We start from the raw sequence: 22,166 nt of genomic DNA, 5'->3' as shown, positions 1-22,166 counted from the left end.
AGTTGACCATAGATTTGAGGGTCTATTTCTGGGCTCTCTATTCTGTTCCATTGATCTATGTGTCTGTTTTTGTGCCAGTACCATGCTGTCTTGATGATGACAGCTTTGTAATAGAGCTTGAAGTCCGGAATTGTGATGCCACCAACGTTGGCTTTCTTTTTCAATATCCCTTTGGCTATTCGAGGTCTTTTCTGGTTCCATATAAATTTTAGAATTATTTGTTCCATTTCTTTGAAAAAGATGGATGGTACTTTGATAGGAATTGCATTAAATGTGTAGATTGCTTTAGGTAGCATAGACATTTTCACAATATTTATTCTTCCAATCCAGGAGCATGGAACATTTTTCCATTTCTTTGTGTCTTCCTCAATTTCTTTCATGAGTACTTTATAGTTTTCTGAGTATAGATTCTGTGTCTCTTTGGTTAGGTTTATTCCTAGGTATCTTATGGTTTTGGATGCAATTGTAAATGGGATTGACTCCTTAATATCTCTTTCTTCTGTCTTGCTGTTGGTGTAGAGAAATGCAACTGATTTCTGTGCATTGATTTTATATCCTGACACTTTACTGAATTCCTGTATAAGTTCTAGCAGTTTTGGAGTGCAGTCTTTTGGGTTTTCCACATATAGTATCATATCATCTGCGAAGAGTGATAATTTGACTTCTTCTTTGCCGATTTGGATGCCTTTAATTTCCTTTTGTTGTCTGATTGCGGAGGCTAGGACCTCTAGTACGATGTTGAATAGCAGTGGTGATAATGGACATCCCTGCCGTGTTCCTGACCTTAGCGGAAAAGCTTTCAGTTTTTCTCCATTGAGAATGATATTTGCGGTGGGTTTTTCATAGATGGCTTTGATGATATTGAGGTATGTGCCCTCTATCCCTACACTTTGAAGAGTTTTGATCAGGAAGGGATGTTGTACTTTGTCAAATGCTTTTTCAGCATCTATTGAGAGTATCATATGGTTCTTGTTCTTACTTTTATTGATGTGTTGTATCACATTGACTGATTTGCGGATGTTGAACCAACCTTGCAGCCCTGGAATAAATCCCACTTGGTCGTGGTGAATAATCTTTTTAATGTACTGTTGAATCCTATTGGCTAGTATTTTGTTGAGTATTTTCGCATCTGTGTTCATCAAGGATATCGGTCTATAGCTCTCTTTTTTGGTGGGATCCTTGTCTGGTTTTGGGATCAAGGTGATGCTGGCCTCATAAAATGAGTTTGGAAGTTTTCCTTCCATTTCTATTTTTTGGAACAGTTTCAGGAGAATAGGAATTAGTTCTTCTTTAAATGTTTGGTAGAATTCCCCTGGGAAGCCGTCTGGCCCTGGGCTTTTGTTTGTTTGGAGATTTTTAATGACTGTTTCAATCTCCTTACTGGTTATGGGTCTGTTCAGGCTTTCTATTTCTTCCTGGTTCAGTTGTGGTAGTTTATATGTTTCTAGGAATGCATCCATTTCTTCCAGATTGTCAAATTTATTGCCGTAGAGTTGCTCATAGTATGTTCTTATAATAGTTTGTATTTCTTTGGTGTTAGTTGTGATCTCTCCTCTTTCATTCATGATTTTATTTATTTGGGTCCTTTCTCTTTTCTTTTTGATAAGTCGGGCCAGGGGTTTATCAATTTTATTAATTCTTTCAAAGAACCAGCTCCTAGTTTCGTTGATTTGTTCTATTGTTTTTTTGGTTTCTATTTCATTGATTTCTGCTCTGATCTTTATGATTTCTCTTCTCCTGCTGGGCTTAGGGTTTCTTTCTTGTTCTTTCTCCAGCTCCTTTAGGTGTAGGGTTAGGGTTGTGTACCTGAGACCTTTCTTGTTTCTTGAGAAAGGCTTGTACCGCTATATATTTTCCTCTCAGGACTGCCTTTGTTGTGTCCCACAGATTTTGAACCGTTGTGTTTTCATTATCATTTGTTTCCATGATTTTTTTCAATTCTTCTTTAATTTCCCGGTTGACCCATTCATTCTTTAGAAGGATACTGTTTAGTCTCCATGTATTTGGGTTCTTTCCAAACTTCCTTTTGTGGTTGAGTTCTAGCTTTAGAGCATTGTGGTCTGAAAATATGCAGGGAATGATCCCAATCTTTTGATACCGGTTGAGTCCTGATTTAGGACCGAGGATGTGATCTATTCTGGAGAATGTTCCATGTGCACTAGAGAAGAATGTGTATTCTGTTGCTTTGGGATGAAATATTCTGAATATATCTGTGATGTCCATCTGGTCCAGTGTGTCATTTAAGGCCTTTATTTCCTTGCTGATCTTTTGCTTGGATGACCTGTCCATTTCAGTGAGGGGAGTGTTAAAGTCCCCTACTATCATTGTATTATTGTTGATGTGTTTCTTTGATTTTGTTATTAATTGGTTTATATAGTTGGCTGCTCCCACATTGGGGGCATAGATATTTAAAATTGTTAAATCTTCTTGTTGGACAGACCCTTTGAGTATGATATAGTGTCCTTCCTCATCTCTTATTATAGTCTTTGGCTTAAAATCTAATTGATCTGATATAAGGATTGCCACTCCTGCTTTCTTCTGATGTCCATTAGCATGGTAAATTCTTTTCCACCCCCTCACTTTAAATCTGGAGGTGTCTTCGGGCTTAAAATGTGTTTCTTGGAGGCAACATATAGATGGGTTTTGTTTTTTTATCCATTCTGATACCCTGTGTCTTTTGACAGGGGCATTTAGCCCATTCACATTCAGGGTAACTATTGAGAGATATGAATTTAGTGCCATTGTATTGCCTGTAAGGTGACTGTTACTGTATATGGTCTCTGTTCCTTTCTGATCTACCACTTGTAGGCTCTCTCTTTGCTTAGAGGACCCCTTTCAAGATTTCCTGTAGAGCTGGTTTGGTATTTGCAAATTCTTTCAGTTGTTGTTTGTCCTGGAAGCTTTTAATCTCTCCTTCTATTTTCAATGATAGCCTAGCTGGATATAGTATTCTTGGCTGCATGTTTTTCTCGTTTAGTGCTCTGAAAATATCATGCCAGCTCTTTCTGGCCTGCCAGGTCTCTGTGGATAAGTCAGCTGCCAATCTAATATTTTTACCATTGTATGTTACAGACTTCTTTTCCCGGGCTGCTTTCAGGATTTTCTCTTTGTCATTGAGACTTGTAAATTTTACTATTAGGTGACGGGGTGTGGGGCCTATTCTTATTGATTTTGAGGGGCATTCTCTGAACCTCCTGAATTTTGATGCTCGTTCCCTTTGCCATATTGGGGAAATTCTCCCCAATAATTCTCTCCAGTATACCTTCTGCTCCCCTCTCACTTTCTTCTTCTTCTGGAATCCCAATTATTCTAATGTTGTTTCGTCTTATGGTGTCACTTATCTCTCGAATTCTCCCCTCGTGGTCCAGTAGCTGTTTGTCCCTCTTTTGATCAGCTTCTTTATTCTCTGTCATTTGGTCTTCTATATCACTAATTCTTTCTTCTGCCTCATTTATCCTAGCAGTGAGAGCCTCCATTTTTGATTGCACCTCATTAATAGCTTTTTTGATTTCAACTTGGTTAGATTTTAGTTCTTTTATTTCTCCAGAAAGGGCTTTTATATCTCTCAAGAGGGTTTCTCTAATATCTTCCATGCCTTTTTCGAGCCCGGCTACAACCTTGAGAATTGTCATTCTGAACTCTAGATCTGACATATTACCGATGTCTGTATTGATTAGGTCCCTAGCCTTCGGTACTGCCTCTTGTTCTTTTTTTTGTGTTGAATTTTTACGTCTTGTCATTTTGTCCAGATAAGAGTAAATGAAAGGGCAAGTAAAATACTAAAAGGGTGGCAACAACCCCAGGAAAATATGCTTTAACCAAATTAGAAGAGATCCAAAATCGTGAGTGGGGAGAAAGGGGATAAAAAGAGGTTCAAAAAGGAAGAGAGAAAAAAGAAAAAAAGAAAAAAAAAAAAAAAGAAAAGAATTTTAAAAAAAGAAAACACCTAAGAAAAATGTAAAAAAAAAAAAATATATATATATATATATTAGATAAACTAGTAAAAAATCGTTAAAAAAGAAAAAGGTAACAGTTAAAAAAAAAAATTTTACCCGAAGGCGAGAAAAAAAAAAAAAATGAAAAAGAAAAAATTAAATTAACTGCAAGACTAAAAAAAATCACAGGAAAAAAGCCATGAGTTCCGTGCTTGGCTTTCTCCTCCTCTGGAATTCTGCTGCTCTCCTTGGTATTGAAACCGCACTCCTTGGTAGGTGAACTTGGTCTCGGCTGGATTTCTTGTTGATCTTCTGGGGGAGGGGCCTGTTGTAGTGATTCTCAAGTGTCTTTGCCCCAGGCGGAATTACACCGCCCTTACCCGGGGCCGGGGTGAGTAATCCGCTCAGGTTTGCTTTCAGGAGCTTTTGTTCCCTGAGCGCTTTCCGTAGAGTTCCAGAGGACGGGAATACAAATGGCGGCCTCCTGGTCTCCGGCCCGGAGGAGCCGAGAGCCCAGGGCCCCACTCCTCAGTGCGCGCTCAGAGAACCGCGCCCAGTTACTCCCGTCTGCCTGACCTCCGGCCGTGCTCCGAGCTCATCGAGCCTGCGACTGGTTCAAGGTAACACGGAGCTGCGAGCTGACTGTCAGCTCTGTCTCTGTAGCCGGCTTTCCCGTTCCAATACCCGCAAGCTCTGCGACACTCAGACACCCCCGATCCTTCTGTGACCCTGCGGGACCTGAGGCCACGCTGACCCCGCGTGGGCTTCGCCCTGGTTTAGCCTCTAGAGCGATGTCCCTCAGCGGAACAGACTTTTAAAAGTCCTGATTTTGTGCGCGGTTGCTCCGCCGCTTGCCGGGAGCCGGCCCCTCCCCCCGGGGTCTATCTTCCCGTCGCTTTGGATTCACTTCTCCGCTGGTCCTACCTTTCAGAAAGTGGTTAATTTTCTGTTTCCAGAATTGCTGTTCTTCTTCTCTTCGATCTGCCGATGGATTTTCAGGTGTTTGCAATCTTTAGATAAGCTATCTAGCTGATCTCTGGCTAGCTGAAGCAGTCTCAGCTTGCTACTTCTCCGCCATCTTGACTCCTCTCCGTCCATAGAAGAATATCTTCATGAACTTCATGAATATTGTCATGAGTTAGGCAAAAAGTTCTTAGAAATAACACCAAAAGTATGATCCATAAAAGAAAATATTGATAAATTTGACTTCTAAATTAAAGACATTTTCTTTGCCAAAGCCACTTTCAAGACTATGAATAGACAAGCTGCAAATGGGAAGAAAATATTTGCAAATCACATCTCCATCAATGGGCTTATATCCAGAATGTATAAAGAATTCTTAAAAGTCAGCATTACAGTGGCATCTGAGTGGCTCAGTGGGTTAAGCCTCTGCCTTCGGCTCAGGTCACGATTCCAGGGTCCTGGGTTCGAGCCCCTCATTGGGTTCTCTGCTCGGCAGGGAGCCTGCTTCTTCCTCTTTTTCTTTCTCTGCCTGCCTCACTCCCTACTTGTGATCTCTGTCTATAAATAATAATAAATATAAATAGATAAATCTTAAAAAACAAAAAGCAGTACATAACAACCCAGTTTAAAGGTGTGCAAACACTAGGACATATCACTAAAAAGGATATACAAACGGCAACTGCTGAAGAGATACCCCACACCATTAGCTGTTAGGTGAGTCAATATTAAAATCATGAAGAAATACAATTACACACCTCCTATAACAGGTAAAACAAAAAATACCGACAATTCTAAGTGTTGATGGATGAGGAATGGAAGCAACTGGACTTCTCATCCTTCTGATAGGAAGGCAGAAGTGGTAAGACCACTCTGGAGAACAAATTGGTGGTATCTAAAGTCAACTTCATTTTTATATAGGAACAAATTGGATACGAAATGGATTTTAAAATAGGTAATATTTATAAACTCATCAAAGTGAGCTACCCGTGAACAACACAAGATGTATCACATCTCTGCAGGGTCAATTATAAAACTTTCTTCAGAAAATTAAGAAGTCTTCAACAAATGTACATTTATACCATGTTTTTGGACGCGAGGACAAAGTATTGTAAAGATGTCAAATCATCCCCAACTCTACTCAATATCCCAACAGAGTTTTGTTGTAGTAGCTGCTAAACTTGATAAGCTGTTTCTAAAATGTATACAGAAAAACAAAAGGCCAAGAATAGCCAAGACTATCTTAAGAAAGAACAAGACCTTGCTCTGTCAGCTATCAAAACTTTAAGTTGTAATGATTAATACAGTATAGTATTAGTGAAGAGACAAATGGATTCCAAACCTAAATATGCAATGCAAATTCATAAGCTTTTAGTATTTAATATACATAAATAACTTCATGATCCTGGAGTAAGGATGGGTGTCTTATTCAGGTCACTAAAAACACTAAAGGGAAAATTCTTTCTATACAGGAGCATATTAAAATTAATAACTTCTTCTGTTCATCACAGACACTATTGAAAGGATGAAAACATGTCATAAAATGAAAGAAAATATTTCAACACACATAACTGATTAGTTATACAAAATGGAGAAATTCTATAAAATTATTTTAAAAGACAGCCCAGCAAAAAATGGGCGAAAGTTTTGAATAGGTCATTCACTAAAAAAGGAAATCCAAGTAGCCAATAAACATATAAAAAGATGTTCATATTTGGGAAATGCAAATTAAGCAAAAAAATAATCAGAAATAGATTCACAAATACAGAGAACAAATTAGTGGTTACCAGATGGGACAGGCAAATAGGTATAGGGGATTAAGAGATTAAAAAATATTCCAGTTTCACAATAAATATGTCACAAGATGAAAAGTACAGCAGAGGGGATATAATAACCTCATGTGTTAACAGATGATAACTACATTTATTGTGCTAAACATTTTGTAATGTTTAGTCTTGGATTTGGGTTCAGGCAGGTCATAATTTCAGAAAGTACCTGGATGATCAATTATCAACCCACTACGCTGTACACCATAAATTAATATAATAATGTATGTAAACTATACTTCATTTTTAAAAAAGAGAAAAGGGGGAACCTGGGTGGCTCAGTGGTTTAAGCTTCTGCCTTCAGCTCAGGTCATTGTCTCAGGGTCCTGGGATCGAGCCCCGCATTGGGCTCTCTGCTCAGCATGGAACCTGCTTCCCCCTCTCTCTCTGCCTGCCTCTCTGCCTACTTGTGATCTCTCTCTCTATCAAATAAATAAAGTCTTTAAAAAAAGAAAAGAAGTTATGTTCTATGAGGGAAAAAAAGAAAACAAAAGGAAGGAAATTATAAAAGAATAGTGATAAACTCTAGAGAATTGGGAGAAGATTATAATCATACACAAGCACATGAGAAGCTTAAGGGTATTTGTCAAATTTTATTTCTTGATCTGGGTGATGTTTACATGGAACTTAGTTTTATAATTAACTGTACATACATGTTTGTTTTTAGACACTTTTGTGAGTATTATATTTCACAATTTTTTTAAAAATCTTACAGGGGCACCTGGGTGGCTCAGAGGGTTAGGCCTCTGCCTTCAGCTCAGATCATGGTCTCAGGGTCCTGGGATCAAGCCCCGCATGGGGCTCTCTGCTTAGTGGGGAGCCTGCTTCCCCCTTTCTCTCTGCCTGCCTCTCTGCCTACTTGTAATCTCTCTGTGTCAAATAAATGAATAAAATCTTTAAAAAAAAAAATTCTACAAAAGTTTTCCAAAATCCTTTCGTAAATCTCATACCTAGAAATGTTTCATTACAAATCTTATATCTTTTACAGCATAAAAAATAGTTTGCGATTTTTTACTAATAATTGAAATAATTTAGACACAACTTCCTTTCAAAAATGAAAATTGAATAACACCAATATATAGTTGAATATATATACATTCTAGTCACACTAGCATTAAGAGCATAGGATATTAAGCAGCACAAATATTCAGTCCATCAAGCCCTTAAGTTGAACTTTTTTTTTTTTTTTAAGATTTTATTTGTCAGAGAGAGAGAGCACGAGCACAGGCAGACAGAATGGCAGGCAGAGGCAGAGGGAGAAGCAGGCTCCCTGCTGAGCAAGGAACCCGATGTGGGACTCCATCCCAGGACACTGGGATCATGACCTGAGCCAAAGGCAGCTGCTTAACCAACTGAGCCACCCAGGTGTCCCTTAAGTTGAACATTTAAGAAAGTTCTTTTATCTAGCATACAGTACCAAATAACTATATGAAGAATGTTAGAGTTTAATATTATGGTTTCATGTTGTAGGAATAAAAACAGCATTCGTTTCAGCTTGCAGTCCACAGGCTTAAGCATCAAGTAAATAGATATTTCAAAATGGGGTTTTGGCTTTTAAGAAAATGATACCAGGGATGCCTGGGTGGCTCAGTCCGTTAAGTGCTGAGTCTTGGACTTGGGTTCAGGCAGGTCATGATTTCAGAGTCCGAAATTTCAGGCAGATCAAGCTCTGAATGGAGAGTGATTAAGACTTTCTTCCTCTCCCTCTACCTCTCTTCCCCTCAAAGAAAGAAAGAAAGGAAGGAAGGAAGAGAAAGAGAGGAAGGGAGGGACGAACAAAGCGAGGTGGAAGGGAGAATGGGACCATGTTTGCTAGCAGTGTTATTCCAAGAAGTATCATTAGGACCTTATTTTTTCACGATCAAACGGAAGTACCTGGATGATCAGAAATTCTCCTGATAAAGTTGAAATACTTTAGTATTTTATACTAAAGTACATACATAATACTTTGAGGACTGGTCGTAGGCAGTATTTCTTAAAAACCTTCTTGCTTTCATATGATCTCCCTGATAGGAGGAAGTGGTGATGCAACATGGGGGCTTAAGTGGGTAGAAGAAGAATCAATGAAACAAGCCGGGATTGGGAGGAAGACAAACCATAAGTGACTCACAAAACAGACTGAGGGTTGCTGGGGGGAGGGGGGGAGGGAGAAGGGGGGTGGGATTATGGACATTGGGGAGGGTATGTGCTATGGTGAGTGCTGTGAAGTGTGTAAACCTGGTGATTCACAGACCTGTACCCCTGGGGATAAAAATATATGTTTATAAAAAAATAAAAATTAAAAAAATGTTAAAAATTAAAAAAAAAAAAAAAAAACCTTCTTGCTTTGGAATTCCACTAAGCAGAAAAATGGAAGCAAGAATCGGTGACCGTGTTACTGAACTGGTTTCAACTCACTGGAAGCAGATCTTCTTCAAAATCATTAACAATGATTTTTTTAAATGAGTAATTTTGATTCAGGAGTATGTTTGTATAGGGACTGGATTGTGTCCGCTGCCCCTAAACTCATATACTGAAGCGCTAACCCTCAACGTGAGGGTATGTGGAGACTGGGCTTTTGAGGATGTAATGAAGGATAAATAGGTCATAAGGGTGGGATCTTAATGCAATCTGAACAGTGTCCTTCTAAGAGGAACAGACATGAAGTTTGCAGGGCACAGAGGAAGGACCAGGTAAAGACATAGCAAGAAGTCTGCAGTCTACAGGACAGGAAGAGAAGTCTCACCAGAAACCTATGTGCACCTTGATCTTGGACTTCCAGACTCCAAAACTATGAGAAAATAAATTTCTATTGTTTAAGACACCCCCCCCATCTGTGGTATTTTGTTATGGTAGCCCAAGAAGATGAATAGGAGTTAAATTCATTATTTATTTATTTATTTATTTATTTAAGTTTCCTCTTTTCTTTCCCTAAAAAACACTACAGTTGCATAATAACAAATCTATACGATATCGCTTTTCATTAAACGTTGCCATCATTGTTGCCATAGCCACACACTGTAAGAAAAGCAACGTGAGACCCCTATGTTACTTCAGTACAAAATGGATTTTCTGTACATCAGCGTGGTTATGCGTACATTCCTCTGTCTTCCTTAATGATAGCTCCGTATGGGTCTACTCTGACTTCCATAACAAAATGCCATAGACTGGGGGACTTAAGCAGCATATATTTTCTCACAGTTCTGGAGACTGGAAGTCCCATATCAAGGCTCCAGCCAATCTGGTTTCTGGTGAGAACTCTTCTGGGCTTGCTAAACACTACCTTCTCACACTGGCCACACAGGGCATTTCCTCTGTGCCGGAGTGTCAAGGAGAGGGGGCACTCTGTCTGGTCTCTCTTCTTATAAAGACACTAATCCCATCAGATCAGGACCCCACCCTCATTTAACCTGAGAGGTGCCATCTCCAAATACAGTCCTGGAGGTTAGGACTTCAACATAAGAATTCTAAGCGAAACAAACATTCAGTCCATAAAAACCTCTAAACATAACAACCTGCCTTCCCAGGCTATCATGTAATCAAATGTCAGAGCTCGCTACCTCTAGTGGAAAAGAGAGACAACAAAAAGCTGTTCAGTATACAAACACTGAGATAAAATGCTGTATTTTTAAAATGATTCGTTTTCATAGTATGTCAATGGTATATACCATTCAAGTGCTACAGGGGATTTGGTCAGAGAAAAGCAAATTTTGTTTTTTTTTTTTTAAGATTTTTATTTATTTGACAGAGATCACAAGTAGGCAGAGAAGCAGGCAGAGAGAGAGAGGAGGAAGCAGGCTCGCTGCCAAGCGATGCCCGATATGGGGCTCGATCCCAGGACCCTGAGATCATGACCTGAGCCAAAGGCAGAGGCTTAACCCACTGAGCCACCCAGGCGCCCCAAGAAAAGCAAATTTAAACTATAGGAATGATTCTCTGAAGACCTGGGAGAGGCTAAAACTATGCCTTGAAAGATCAGGTGGGATGCAGTGAAAACAAAGCCCCCAGTTACCTGGGAACTGGCAGGTAACCTGGGAACAGACTTGAGTGTTACTGGGTGGTCTTGCAGGGAAATAATCATTCAAATACAAAACTCTCCAACAGAGAGATATTCTAAGGGCTTTCCTTTTGATTTAGTTAACATATGGCCACACAGTAGTCCCAGCTATGATCTGTGCTTTATCACATTCCTTGAAAAATCTACTATAGACAATTACATTAACACAGCCAAAAGATAGGTGTCTTAAAAGAGAGCCAAAATTGAGCATTCCCAATCTATTCCCTGGGAATCTATATCCCAGCCAGTATCCTAGAGGATTAAAAACCTTTTTAGGTTTCATCAAAATGGTTCTACCAGGAAGGGCTACTCAAAGAACAGTCCTGTGTATATACTTTTTATTTTATTTTTTTAAGATTTTATTTATTTGACAGACAGAGATCACAAGTAGGCAGAGAGGCAGGCAGAGAGAGAGAGAGAGAGAGGGAAGCAGGCTTCCTGCGGAGCAGGGAGCCCGATGCGGGGCTCAATCCCAGGACCCTGAGATCATGACCCAAGCCAAAGGCAGCAGCCCAAACCACTGAGCCACCCAGGCGCCCCTGTGTATATACTTTTTAAATTACTACAGTTGCTCTAGTCCCCTCCCTCCTTTCACTATATCCTCAACTGAACGGACAGATTCGTTTTTCCAGAGCTCCATAACTCCACTTTTAAAAAGTATGCCTCTGGCCACCTGAATCAAACACAAACCCCTCTGCCTATCATTTAAGTAAGAATCTCCATAAATCAAAGCCCACCATATTCTATTCTAGCTTTACTGCCGGACTCAAAACTTGCCCCAAATGCAATGCAAGCCCTTGCTCCTCGCCTGACTTGAAAGCTCTTCTGCCTTCTCCTCCATTTGCCATCCATAGCCTTTCCATTCTTTGTGGGTCACCTCCTCCATGAAGCACTCTCTGATGACATGACAGACACCAATTCTTCCTTCAGTCAACAACTATGCATTAAGAACCTATTCTGTTCCGGGACGCTTGGGTGGCTCAGTTGGTTAAGCAGCTGCCTTCGGCTCAGGTCATGATCCCAGTGTCCTGGGATAGAGTCCCACATCGGGTTCCTTGCTCAGCAGGGAGTCTGCTTCTCCCTCTGCCTCTGCCTGCCATTCTGTCTGCCTGTGCTTGGTCTCTGCCCCCACTCTGATAAATAAATAAAATCTTAAAAAAAAAAAAAAAAAAAAGAACCTATTCTGTTCCAGAAGTTGAGAAGGCTCTTTCTTCCTAATTCTTTTTGTCCACATTGTCTGTGACTTACATTTAAAACTCTTACTACTGTGCAAGTCTTCCAATATGTCACTTTATATTTGTGGAAAAGGATCTCAAATGTTTTATTTACTAGTTGGCTCTTCTGTGCAATCTCACAAGTTACTTGGATTTGTAGGTGATTTGTCTTGGGAACCAACACATACACATCTTTTATACTGTCCATAGCACATAATAAAGGGCTAAATATCTCATTATTAACTGGCGTTAAATATGTTTTCACTTGCAAACCTTGTGAATACTTACTTTTGTTCCTTTCTTTGACGGACAGAAGGAAAGAGAGAAGAGGTTGGTTGACATCCCTGGAAGAGTTTTTTTTCAGTTACCTATCATTGTCCTTAACTGTAATTTGTTAACAAGTATTTCTGGAGTTCCTACTATGTGTCAGATACAGGCACAAATATTCTATTATGGTAGAGCCTTAATCACAGCCTTAATTCGCTAGGCACTGATTACTGTTCTCTGCACATAGTTAACACTCAACAAGTAGGTGTTGAGTGACTATATGAACGTAGCCTCCTGCTCTCAAGCAGCTCCTATTTTAGCAGTGTAGGGGTAAATAGGCTATAGGTGATGAATAAATAAGTAGATGAGCTAGGTGATTTCAGAGCGTGATAATTACTATGGAGAAAATAAAAAAGCATAATATTATGCAGTTTGCCAATTTGGCTTTTTGTTGTTTTTTGTTTTGTTTTGTTTTTAAAGATTTTATTTATTTATTTGACAGAGATCACAAGTAGGCAGAGAGGCAGGCAGAGAGAGAGGAAGAGAAGCAGGCTCCCTGCCAAGCAGAGAGCCAGATGTGCGGCTTGATCCCAGGACCCTGGGACCTGACCTGAGCCGAAGGCAGAGGCTTTAACCCACTGAACCACCCAGCCCCCCCCCCCTTGTTTTGTTGTTTTAATCAGCCAAGTCAAGCTACCATCAGCACGACTTAGTGGACAATATTGCGATCTCGGCGGCAGAATTCCTGGGTTCACAACCCTGCCTTCTTCCCCCGCTGTGTGGCTCTGGACAAATTACTTAAGCTTTCTGGCCTCGTTATCCCCATCCTCTAACAGTACCTACGGCATAAGATGGGTTGAGGATTTTTAAAAAAAAGTTGATAAGCAAAGTATTTGGTACTGTGCCTGGCAACCTAGGAAGCCTTTTAGAAATGTCAGTGATCACCACGGCCGCCTGTCAGGTTAACTCACCTGACGCCAAGCGGAGGTGAGAACCTCAGGCGCCCTTTGTCGCTGAGCCCCCGCCCAGATCCTCGCCTCCTGCCCCTGGGGCTAGTGGGGCAGAGTTTTGACCTTGAACTGAGGTCCTAAGAGGCCGAGGGGTCGGTCCCAGTCCATCTGCGAAGACGGACGGAGATGGACAAGGGCTGCGGGGCTCGGGGTGGGCGGCGGGCTCCCCAGCTCCTCCCTCGGGCCGGAGGCCTCGAGGGCTCACACCAGCTCACCCCGGACGCCCAGCAGCGGCGGGGGATGGGCCGGGCTCTCCCCCAGCGCCCGCCTCTCGGAGCCGCGGTTCGCTGCCGAAGGGGTCGGGACCGCGGGGCCCAGCTCCTCGTCGCCCCGCCCCCAGCCCAACGGTAGCGGGCGCGCTGCCCTCCCGGGGTGCGAGGCCGCGGGCGGGCCTGGCGATTGGCCGGGAGAGTGCGAGGGGCACGCGGGCGGGGGCGGGGGGCGGGGATGGGGGGCGGGGGGCGGGCACAAGCGCGCAGGCGGCGCGGCCGGCACGCGGCGCTCGCGCTCCCTGCTTAAATGAGCCTGGGCTCCCCGCGCCCGCCACTTCGGAGGGGCTCGCGCCGCGGCCGCGGGAGGAGCGGCCCGTGCGGGTGTCGTCCCTCGCGCCAGCGCGCCTCGGCTGCGGGGCGGTCGATGGGACAGAGCGCCGCGGAGCAAGAGGCGGCGCCCGTCGGGGGGCTCGGGCAGCGCGGGAGCCCGCCGGGGGACTCGAGCATGGCGCGCTGCAGGACCTGAGCCCTGCCCCGCGGGGAGAGGCAGCCTGGTGGCGGGCGATGGGGGCCGAGCGGGACTGCCGCCGCGCCGGGCCGTGAGCGCCGCGCCGCCGCCGCCGCCGCCTCCCCGCCACCGCCTCGGCCCCTCGCGAAGCGCCGGACCGCTCGGGAACATGGCCCTGGAGCAGCTCTGCGCGGTCCTCAAAGGTAAGCGCCGGGGGCCGCGGACGGCGCCCCCTGCGGGCGGAGGCCGGCGTCTTCGCGTCCCTCCCGGGCGCCCGACGCGCCTCTTTGTCTGGTCCGCGCGGACCTCGGAGCTCCCGCGCCCCGCCGGATCGACTTGCTCGCGCAGCGCCTCTGCCCCAGCCCGCTGCGTGCGGGCAGGCTCCGCGGGGCGCTGGTGGGAACGCGCGGTAGGACGGGAAGCGGCGGCCCGGCGGGGCCCTCCGAGCCGTGTCCTCGCGCCTCTTCATTTCAGTTCCGCGCATCGCTTCGCAAAGTTGTGGGGTCCGTGTAACTGGGGCCAAGGCCGGTCTTTTTCAGCATTCAGTGACAAAGTCATTCCACGCAAACAATAAACGCCCCGGCCGAGGCGTCGCTGAGCCGCTCTCGACAAGCCCCGCGCTGGCGGGTGGCGGGTGGCGGGTGGCTGGTGGCGGAACGGCCTGCGAGCCGGGCCGGGTCCCACCTGCTGCGGCCGCGGAGGCTGCGGCACCACTGCGGGCGCCGAGACCCGGCTCGGCCCGGCCCAGAGCCCGCCGCTCGCGGCCGCGCCCCGGCGCTTCCCGGGACCTCGGAATACCGTGCCGCTGGTGTCTGGTTCTTTTTGATTTGTGGCACTGGGAATTAAAACCGTGGGCTTGCCAAGCGTACAAAGCTCCCAAACACTCTAGAGCTGCTTTGCATTTTCCTGGAGGTGTTAATTTACCTTGAAATTTTTATGCATGGATTATTAAGGTTGTGATACAAAGTTGCTTCCGAAACTCGGACTGAATAATTCCTTTTTTCAGTCGTCAGAGGAACAGCATCACCACCAAAAAACGGCTTCCCTTTTCCCCCACTGATTTAAATTGAAAACTGAATAGCTGTATGTTGATAATGCTATGAAATTATTTTCTTTTTTGTATTGGGTAAGGAGTTACGGTATTGTATTAGCAGTGTCACATAGAGATTATTGTATCCTGATATTTGTACAGTGACAAATGTTGGGGTTTTTTTTTTCCCATTCCAAATTACTTTTTTCAAATTTGTTTATTAGAAAGTTCAGTATAATTTTGCTTTTAATTTTAACTGGACAGTTGCCTGCTTTCCAGATTTTCCTAATGTATAACTGAGACTTCAGCAGTTTAATTTCAAATATTTCCCCAACTGTATACTTACAGACTTATACCAGGACTTTCTACCTAGTGAATATTTCATATCACTCCATGAATTCTTAGTGATTCCTTCACTAAATTAAAATTTAGAATTCTGGGGGCGACTGGGGGGCTCAGTCGTTAAGCGTCTGCCCTCTGCTTAGGTCATGCATGATCCCAGGGCCCTGGAATTGAGCCCGGAGCCCCACATCAGGCTCCTTGCTCGGTGGGGAGCGTGCTTCTCCCTCTCCCACTCCCCCGCTTGTGTTCCCTCATTCGCTATGTCGCTCTCTGTCAAATAAAATCTTTTAAAAAAATTTAAAACTCTGATAATTTAGTATAGTTTTCCTGTCTGTAAATCCTAATTTGTGTAGCCATTCCTTGGAAATTAGATTGTTTTATTCTTCCAAAATAAATTCTATATGCACAATAGGTTTTCGGTTAGTGTTCATTATCCAGATTTGTTTCGTTGTCTTGATTGCTTTATGGTTATCGACATCATGACACTCCATCTGGGCAGCCCCCTAAGGAGAAATAAGTTAGCCCTGTTACACAGCTCTACCTGCGGAACTTTATGGGAACTGAGCGGGATAGGACAGAATTGTTGGTCCTCCTGAATCCTGAAGGTATTTGCAGCTTTTCTGCTTATGCTTTTGTCATTGGTACATACTGCCCTCTCTGGTCACTGTGGTGAAGCATTTAGTTGTTGCGCCTTTCAGGAAAGAATGCTGTGGTGATGGCAGAGCTGACAGTGAAAACAATGTAGTATTTGGCTTTGCTTTTTAGTGTACACTAAAACCTACAATTGTTTTACATGCTGGAGCATTTTTAAAGCTCAAACTAAGTTGCTGTAGGCTTGCTAGAGATGAAACAAGCTATTTTTAAGTCTTCTAAAGTTTGTGTGTGTGTGCTTGTAAATATGGGGAATTGGTCTAGAAAGATTCAAGAAATAAATGAAAGTTGATTGTGAGAAGCAAATCTGGGAGATAGAGACCAGAGTGAAGGGAAGACTTCTATTTCACTGCACCCCCATTTGTAACCCTTGATTTTTTTTTTTTTTTACCAAATGCTGTGTGTTATCTATATAAAAATTGTTATTTTTAATTTTTTTAAATTATCTTTTTAGAAAAATACTAGATTTTCCTAGTGCTCCCATTCATTGTGTGCATTAAGGCATGAAAAAGCAGCCCTTAAGTATTCTGTGAGGTGAATTGCTTCAATGCTGAAGAGGTTCTTATCACAAGCAGTTATTTAATATTTGCATAATTATAGCTGTTACCTATCCAAAGCCTTGTTTGCAGTATTGTGGTCAGTTTTAACTAAAACAAATCATCCATAATGAATGTGTGAGATCTTAAGTAGAAGGTAATGTTCTTTAAGATGCCATTGATTCTTTTTGTTTTACTCTCAGTGGTAAGAACAAAAGGATAACTCTACTAGGCTTTTCAAACAGTTCATATGTTGTTAAAACTGAATAATTCACTTTTAACTGTTTATGATCCCTCCGGGTCTTATAAAATTTGATTTAACTTTCTGTCAAAGTTAAGTAAGCATCATAGTCACATGAAAATATTGCATTAGTATTATAAGCCCATTTTTTACTATTTTATTCACTCTTCACACTTTAGAAGAATCCTATTAGATTCAGCTATATTTAAACTATATAAACTACTATAAAATTTATCGTGTAACAGCATTAATATCCCTCGGCACTATATTTTTAAAAATCTTACCCGAGACTGACAAAAATTAATTCCTGTCGATTTTTCACATGCCTCATCCAAAAACTAGTAAACTATCCAAAAATAAGTGCAGTACTGGAAAGCTGTCCTTTTAATCGTGAAGCTTTAAACACCGTCTTATTAAAAATTAACTTGTTGGCTTTTCTCCCCTGGAAGAAGGGAAATGTTTTAAGGCTGAAAATTGAAGTCTGACTAAACACTTATTTTATTATAGTAAATCCTCAAACTAGAATCCATTTTATCTATGTTTTGAAACCAGATTCACCCGTGAGAAAAAAAAACAAGCAGCCCTGTAATACACATGTGCATTACAAAACAAGTTCATATCCAAAGTTTTAAAATAATCTCACATTATGTTTTTGGTTATTACCCATTCAGCAGTCTCCTATAGTTTTGTGGGGTTTTTTTTTTTTCAGTCTCATTTTTTTCATTTTATGCTCCTTGCAGAGTAATTCTTGATTAAAAAATGTGTCCCTCAATCACTACACAATCCCAGTTATTATGGTCTTTGATTTGAAAAGGAAACCCTAAAATGTTATTGGGTCCATTAGCTTCCAGACTTTCTGTAGAGGAGAACTTCCTCAAAAGGAACTCTTCTGAGGGTGTACTTAAAAACAAACTATACAGGGGCGCCTGGGTGGCTCAGTGGTTTAAGTCCCTGCCTTGGCTCAGGTCATGGCCTCAGTGTCCTGGGATTGAGCCCCACATTGGGCTCTCTGCTCAGCAGGAAGCCTGCTTCCCCCCCCTCTCTGCCTGCCTCTCTGCCTACTTGTGATCTCTCTCTCTGTCAAATAAATAAATAAAGTCTTCTTAAAAAAAAAACAAACTATGCAAAGATAATAGATAAGAGCCAGGTTGCTGTAATTGGTGAAGGACCTCACCCTCTCAAAGGATCATTGGAATGGCCTCCCAGAACTAATACTTTTTAACATGTTTATTATTATCACTCAAAATTACAGTGTACTAATCTGAAACGTCAGTTCTTCCTGAGCAAAATGATATTAAAACATGTTGGTTTAAACATGTTTAAACATGCCTGGGCTAGTATGTTGGAAATTACAGCACTAGTGGGTAAGAAGATACCACTCTTTAAAAATGTGACCTGATCAACTTAAAATTTGTTGCTGTGAATGTCTAAAGAAAACTCCTATAAAAAGAGAACATATAAAACTGCCCTCTTAGGAACACTTGGCCAGCAAGGAGGTTGCCACATTCTGCAGGAAAGAAAGCATTTCTGCTATAGTTAGTCTTTCTTAAAGTGGTTGGCAGTTGATTAGCATATGTAGGTTGGAGATCCCAAAGTTCGCCAAGTCCATCCTCTTTCTTAACTAAGTAAAATTGAGTTTGATTAAATTTGGGTACTCTGTTTTGAGGAACATAGCTTTATCAAAAACAAGTTACTACTAACTCAAGTATTATGTGGACTCTCATTGAACTCCATTCTGCTTTCATAATAGAAAATAGTAAAGAGCTGGGGTGCCTGGGTGACTCAATCAGTTAGGCATCTGCCTTTGGCTCAGGTCATGATCCTGGGGTCCTGGTATCGAGTCCTGCATTGGGCTCCATGCTTGGCGGGAAGCCTGCTTCTCCCTCTCCTGCTTCCCCTGCTTGTGTTCCCTCTCTCTCTCTCTCTCTCTCTGTGTGTCAAATAAATAAACTAATTTAATTAAATTTAAAAAATAGTAAAGAGCAAGGAGACCTTACGGCCATTGTAACATCTGGCATCTCGTGATAGACTCTACAGATCTTACATTTTCCACTTTGGTGCTTAAAACAGGAAGGCTTATTGGAAAGAGACACATTTAAATACTAACAGAGGTAAATTGAGCCAGCCTGAGAAAAGTAAGCTTAGTGGCTGGATATCTGAGAAGAAAAAAAGTCAGTGTTTTTTCTGTCCCTTGACTTATGCTTAAAAAAAGAAGCTGGGTCAACATGACAACCGTTAACCAAGATGTGTGCTTCTTAATTTATTAATGCAGGACTTTGTACTGCATGTTGTAGTTACAAAAAGGATGTAATCAGGACCATGCTTAGTCATTTCAGGTATTCATCTAATTTTTATTGAATGCTGTTGTGCGCCAAGCAGTCTTCTAGTCACTAGAGATGGATCAGTGAATCAGACAAGGCTCCTCTTTCTAGTAGGAATTGACAAATAATAAGCAAAATAGCAAGTGATATAAATAATAATTAAAATATTTATATAATAAAACAGAATGAAGGAGAAAGTAAAGAGCTTCTTCAGAAGTCAGAATGTCCTTACAAGACCTGAATGACAGGAAGGATCCAGCCAGGCAGAGAGGTTCTAGGTGAAAGGAATAAGCTAGTCCCTAAGGCAAGAAATTAGCTTGGTATATTGAAGTAGTGGGAAGAAGGCCTCTGTAGCAATCAGGAGGTCAGAGAAGTGGTTAGATGCTAAATCACATAGGACACCTGGAGTTAGTGTGGGGGTATGAATTTACTCTAAATGTAATGGGACTGTATTAGAAGATTTTATGAAAGTTTTGTCTGGTTTATGTCTTAAAGGGGTCACTGGCTGCTGAGTACAGAATAGACTGTAGGGGACATGGCAGAAATAACCAGTTGTCTCCCAATATCCATCTTACACTTCAGTAATTCTCTGAATTTTAATTAAGCCTGTGACCACCCAATGGAAACACTAGATTTTCCAGTTTTCCTTAGGGTTAGGTGTGGCCATATGACTCAGTGAGTGGTCAACTAGATGTGTGTGCAACTTGAAGAAAGCGGTGATTTTTTTTGTTCAGTTAAAATTTTTATTTTGAGATCATTGTAGATTCTAGGCAAATATGTTTAAAGGAAGGAGGAATGTCCTGTGTTATTTTTTTGCTCTTTCTGGCTCTTAACACAGGCATGGAAGCTGTAATGAAGATATAATGGCTGGCACTTCGGCATCCATGTGGGACCATAAGATGAACTTGGAAGGGAAAGTCATAGACAACTGAACAATAAAATTGAAGGAGCTTAGGTCCCTAGTACTAATAGCCTTCACTCTAGCCCTTAAGTACTTACCACAAAAGTTTGTATACTTGCAAGAAATATATTCTGTCTTGTGTAAACTTGTGTAAAAGTAAAAGAAACAGAACCAGACAGATAGAAAACTGCTAATAGGCATAGAAGTGAAAAATCCGAATGCTATCAAATGAAATTAATTTTGAAATTTCCTAGAAGAAGCAGGTTTTAGACCCTGTAAAGGTAATTTGGTGGAAGCAAAGGGCGATCCATGGCAAGTGCAGAGGTTTAGAAATAAGAAATATTTGTAGCAACATAATGAGTATAGGTACCAAGCATTCAACAACATTTCCAAAACGAGCTCATTGACTCCTTTTTGCCTGCCCTCTACCCTGCTTCCTCCCTCTTGACCCAGCCTCGCCCCTGCCATCTCCACATCCGTGGAGGAAACGGGCATTCTCTTTCCGTCTCTTGCAGTATACTGTCATTCCCTTATTGCGGTGGCTGAGCTGCAGAGCATGGTCCCAGGGCCAGCAGCTATAACATTGCTAAGGAATTTGTTAAAATGTAAGTTCTCAAGCCCAACCCCAGACCTACTAGGTCGGAACTCTGGAAGTAAAACCTGCCCCCCAAAATCTGTGTCTTAAGAAGTTCTCCAGGTGATCGTGGTGCACACTACTGTCCCAGTTGATTCCATTCTCCCCCCTAGAAGTAGACTTGCTGGGTGGGATTTGTGCATGTTTAAACCCTGATATATATTACCAGGTTAACCTCCAAAAAGTTATGCCAGTTTGCAGTCCAGTGACAGTGTATGTCAGTTTCCTATATCCTGACCAACAGTAGACTAAATTTTTGTACTGTTTTGGTTTTTGACACGTTTTTCTAGTGACAATCTTTTTTTCTCAGTTATTTGTAGTTTTTATTTGTCTTTAGTAAGTGAAGGTGTTCTCCACTCAAAGGATACTTACATAATTCACCTTTTTTGTTTTTTCAATCTGGTATTTATTTTTCTATTTAGCATGAAGGCAGGGATCTGCTTTTTTTCCCCAAATAATTATCAAGTTACCCCAGAATCATTTATTAAACCTATCCTTTCACTGAGAGTTTCAAATACCATACATAAATTCTGGAATATATATATGTATTTCTTGAGCTTTTTCTTTTCTTCCATCTTCTTATCTTTAAGTTCCTTGAGAATAAGGACCAAGACTACTTGGTTCATTGCTGTAGTAGCCTCAAGGATTGACCCTGTAGTACAGTGGGGGCTGGATATGTTTCTTGACAGATCATCTATTTCTTTTTATACCATTGCTACATTTTTAATTACTGTAGCTTTACAATAAGTATTTTTTATGTATTTTATGTCTTTTTATTTTCTAACTTTCCTTAGCTAATATAAAAAGTCTTCAAGATGAGCATCAGCAATATTTTTAGTCCCCCAGAAAACTAAGATTTTGATTAAAATATAATTAAATATATGACTTATTGGGAAGAAGTGTTACCTTTATGTTGTTTAATTATCCAAAACATATTGTTTCTCCATTGTATTAAATTTATTTACTTACTTGTTTATTTATTTTAGTCTTAACTCTCTTCTCTCAATAGGTATAATAATTTTCCAGGTAATTATCTTTCTAGGTTTTAAGTAACGTTATCTATAAATAATAATTTTATCTCCTTTCCAGTATTTATTGCATTTGCCAGGGTTTCCACTATTAACAGTAAAAAGAATCAAGTTGATACTGATTTTTACAGTGGAAGGTAAGGCCTTAAACTAGAAGGTCTGGGCAGAAGACTCTTAGAGCTATTAGGACAGTGATTCTAGGCAAAAGGAGTATCCTTGATCCTTGAACAACATCTGTCTTTATCATGTAAATCTCCATTTAAAAAAAAAATTTTTTTTTTTTTTTAAGAGAGGGGAAGGAGGTATAGGGAGGGACAGAGGGAGTGGGAGAGAGAGACACTCTAGCGTGGAGCCCACTGCAGGGCTCTAGACAGGGCTCCTGTCCTGGCTCAATCTCATGGGGCTCGTGGCCAGGCTCAGTCATGACCTGAGGCCATGACCTGAGCCTAAATCAAGAGTCAGTGCTTAACCAACTGAGCCACCCAGCTGCACACACATCATTACAGGGCCTCAA

The 22,166-nt window shown here is 41.7% G+C and overlaps 1 protein-coding gene across 4 annotated transcripts in view; it reads left to right on the top strand.

Annotated features, from left to right (window-relative positions):
- Positions 1-14,054: 14,054 nt before the first annotated feature.
- The window catches only part of NETO2 (neuropilin and tolloid like 2), a 63,527-nt gene continuing 55,415 nt past the window's right edge, over positions 14,055-22,166 (top strand). For all 4 annotated transcript variants that reach the window (XR_006605571.1, XM_045076024.1, XM_045076025.1 and 1 more), the window contains exon 1: positions 14,055-14,171. Coding sequence is in view for 3 of the 4 variants with exons in the window: in XM_045076024.1 (XP_044931959.1) it covers positions 14,138-14,171 (34 nt within the window). In the remaining variant the exon portion in view is untranslated. The remainder of the gene's footprint in view (positions 14,172-22,166) is intronic.

This window comes from Mustela putorius, unplaced genomic scaffold (genome assembly GCF_011764305.1).
Source record: "Mustela putorius furo isolate JIRA1106 unplaced genomic scaffold, ASM1176430v1.1 tig00000174_pilon_pilon_pilon, whole genome shotgun sequence".
Taxonomy (NCBI): Eukaryota; Metazoa; Chordata; class Mammalia; order Carnivora; family Mustelidae; genus Mustela; species Mustela putorius.
The sequence above is the reverse complement of the archived record's forward strand: the minus strand, read 5'-3'. Positions and strand labels throughout refer to the sequence as shown.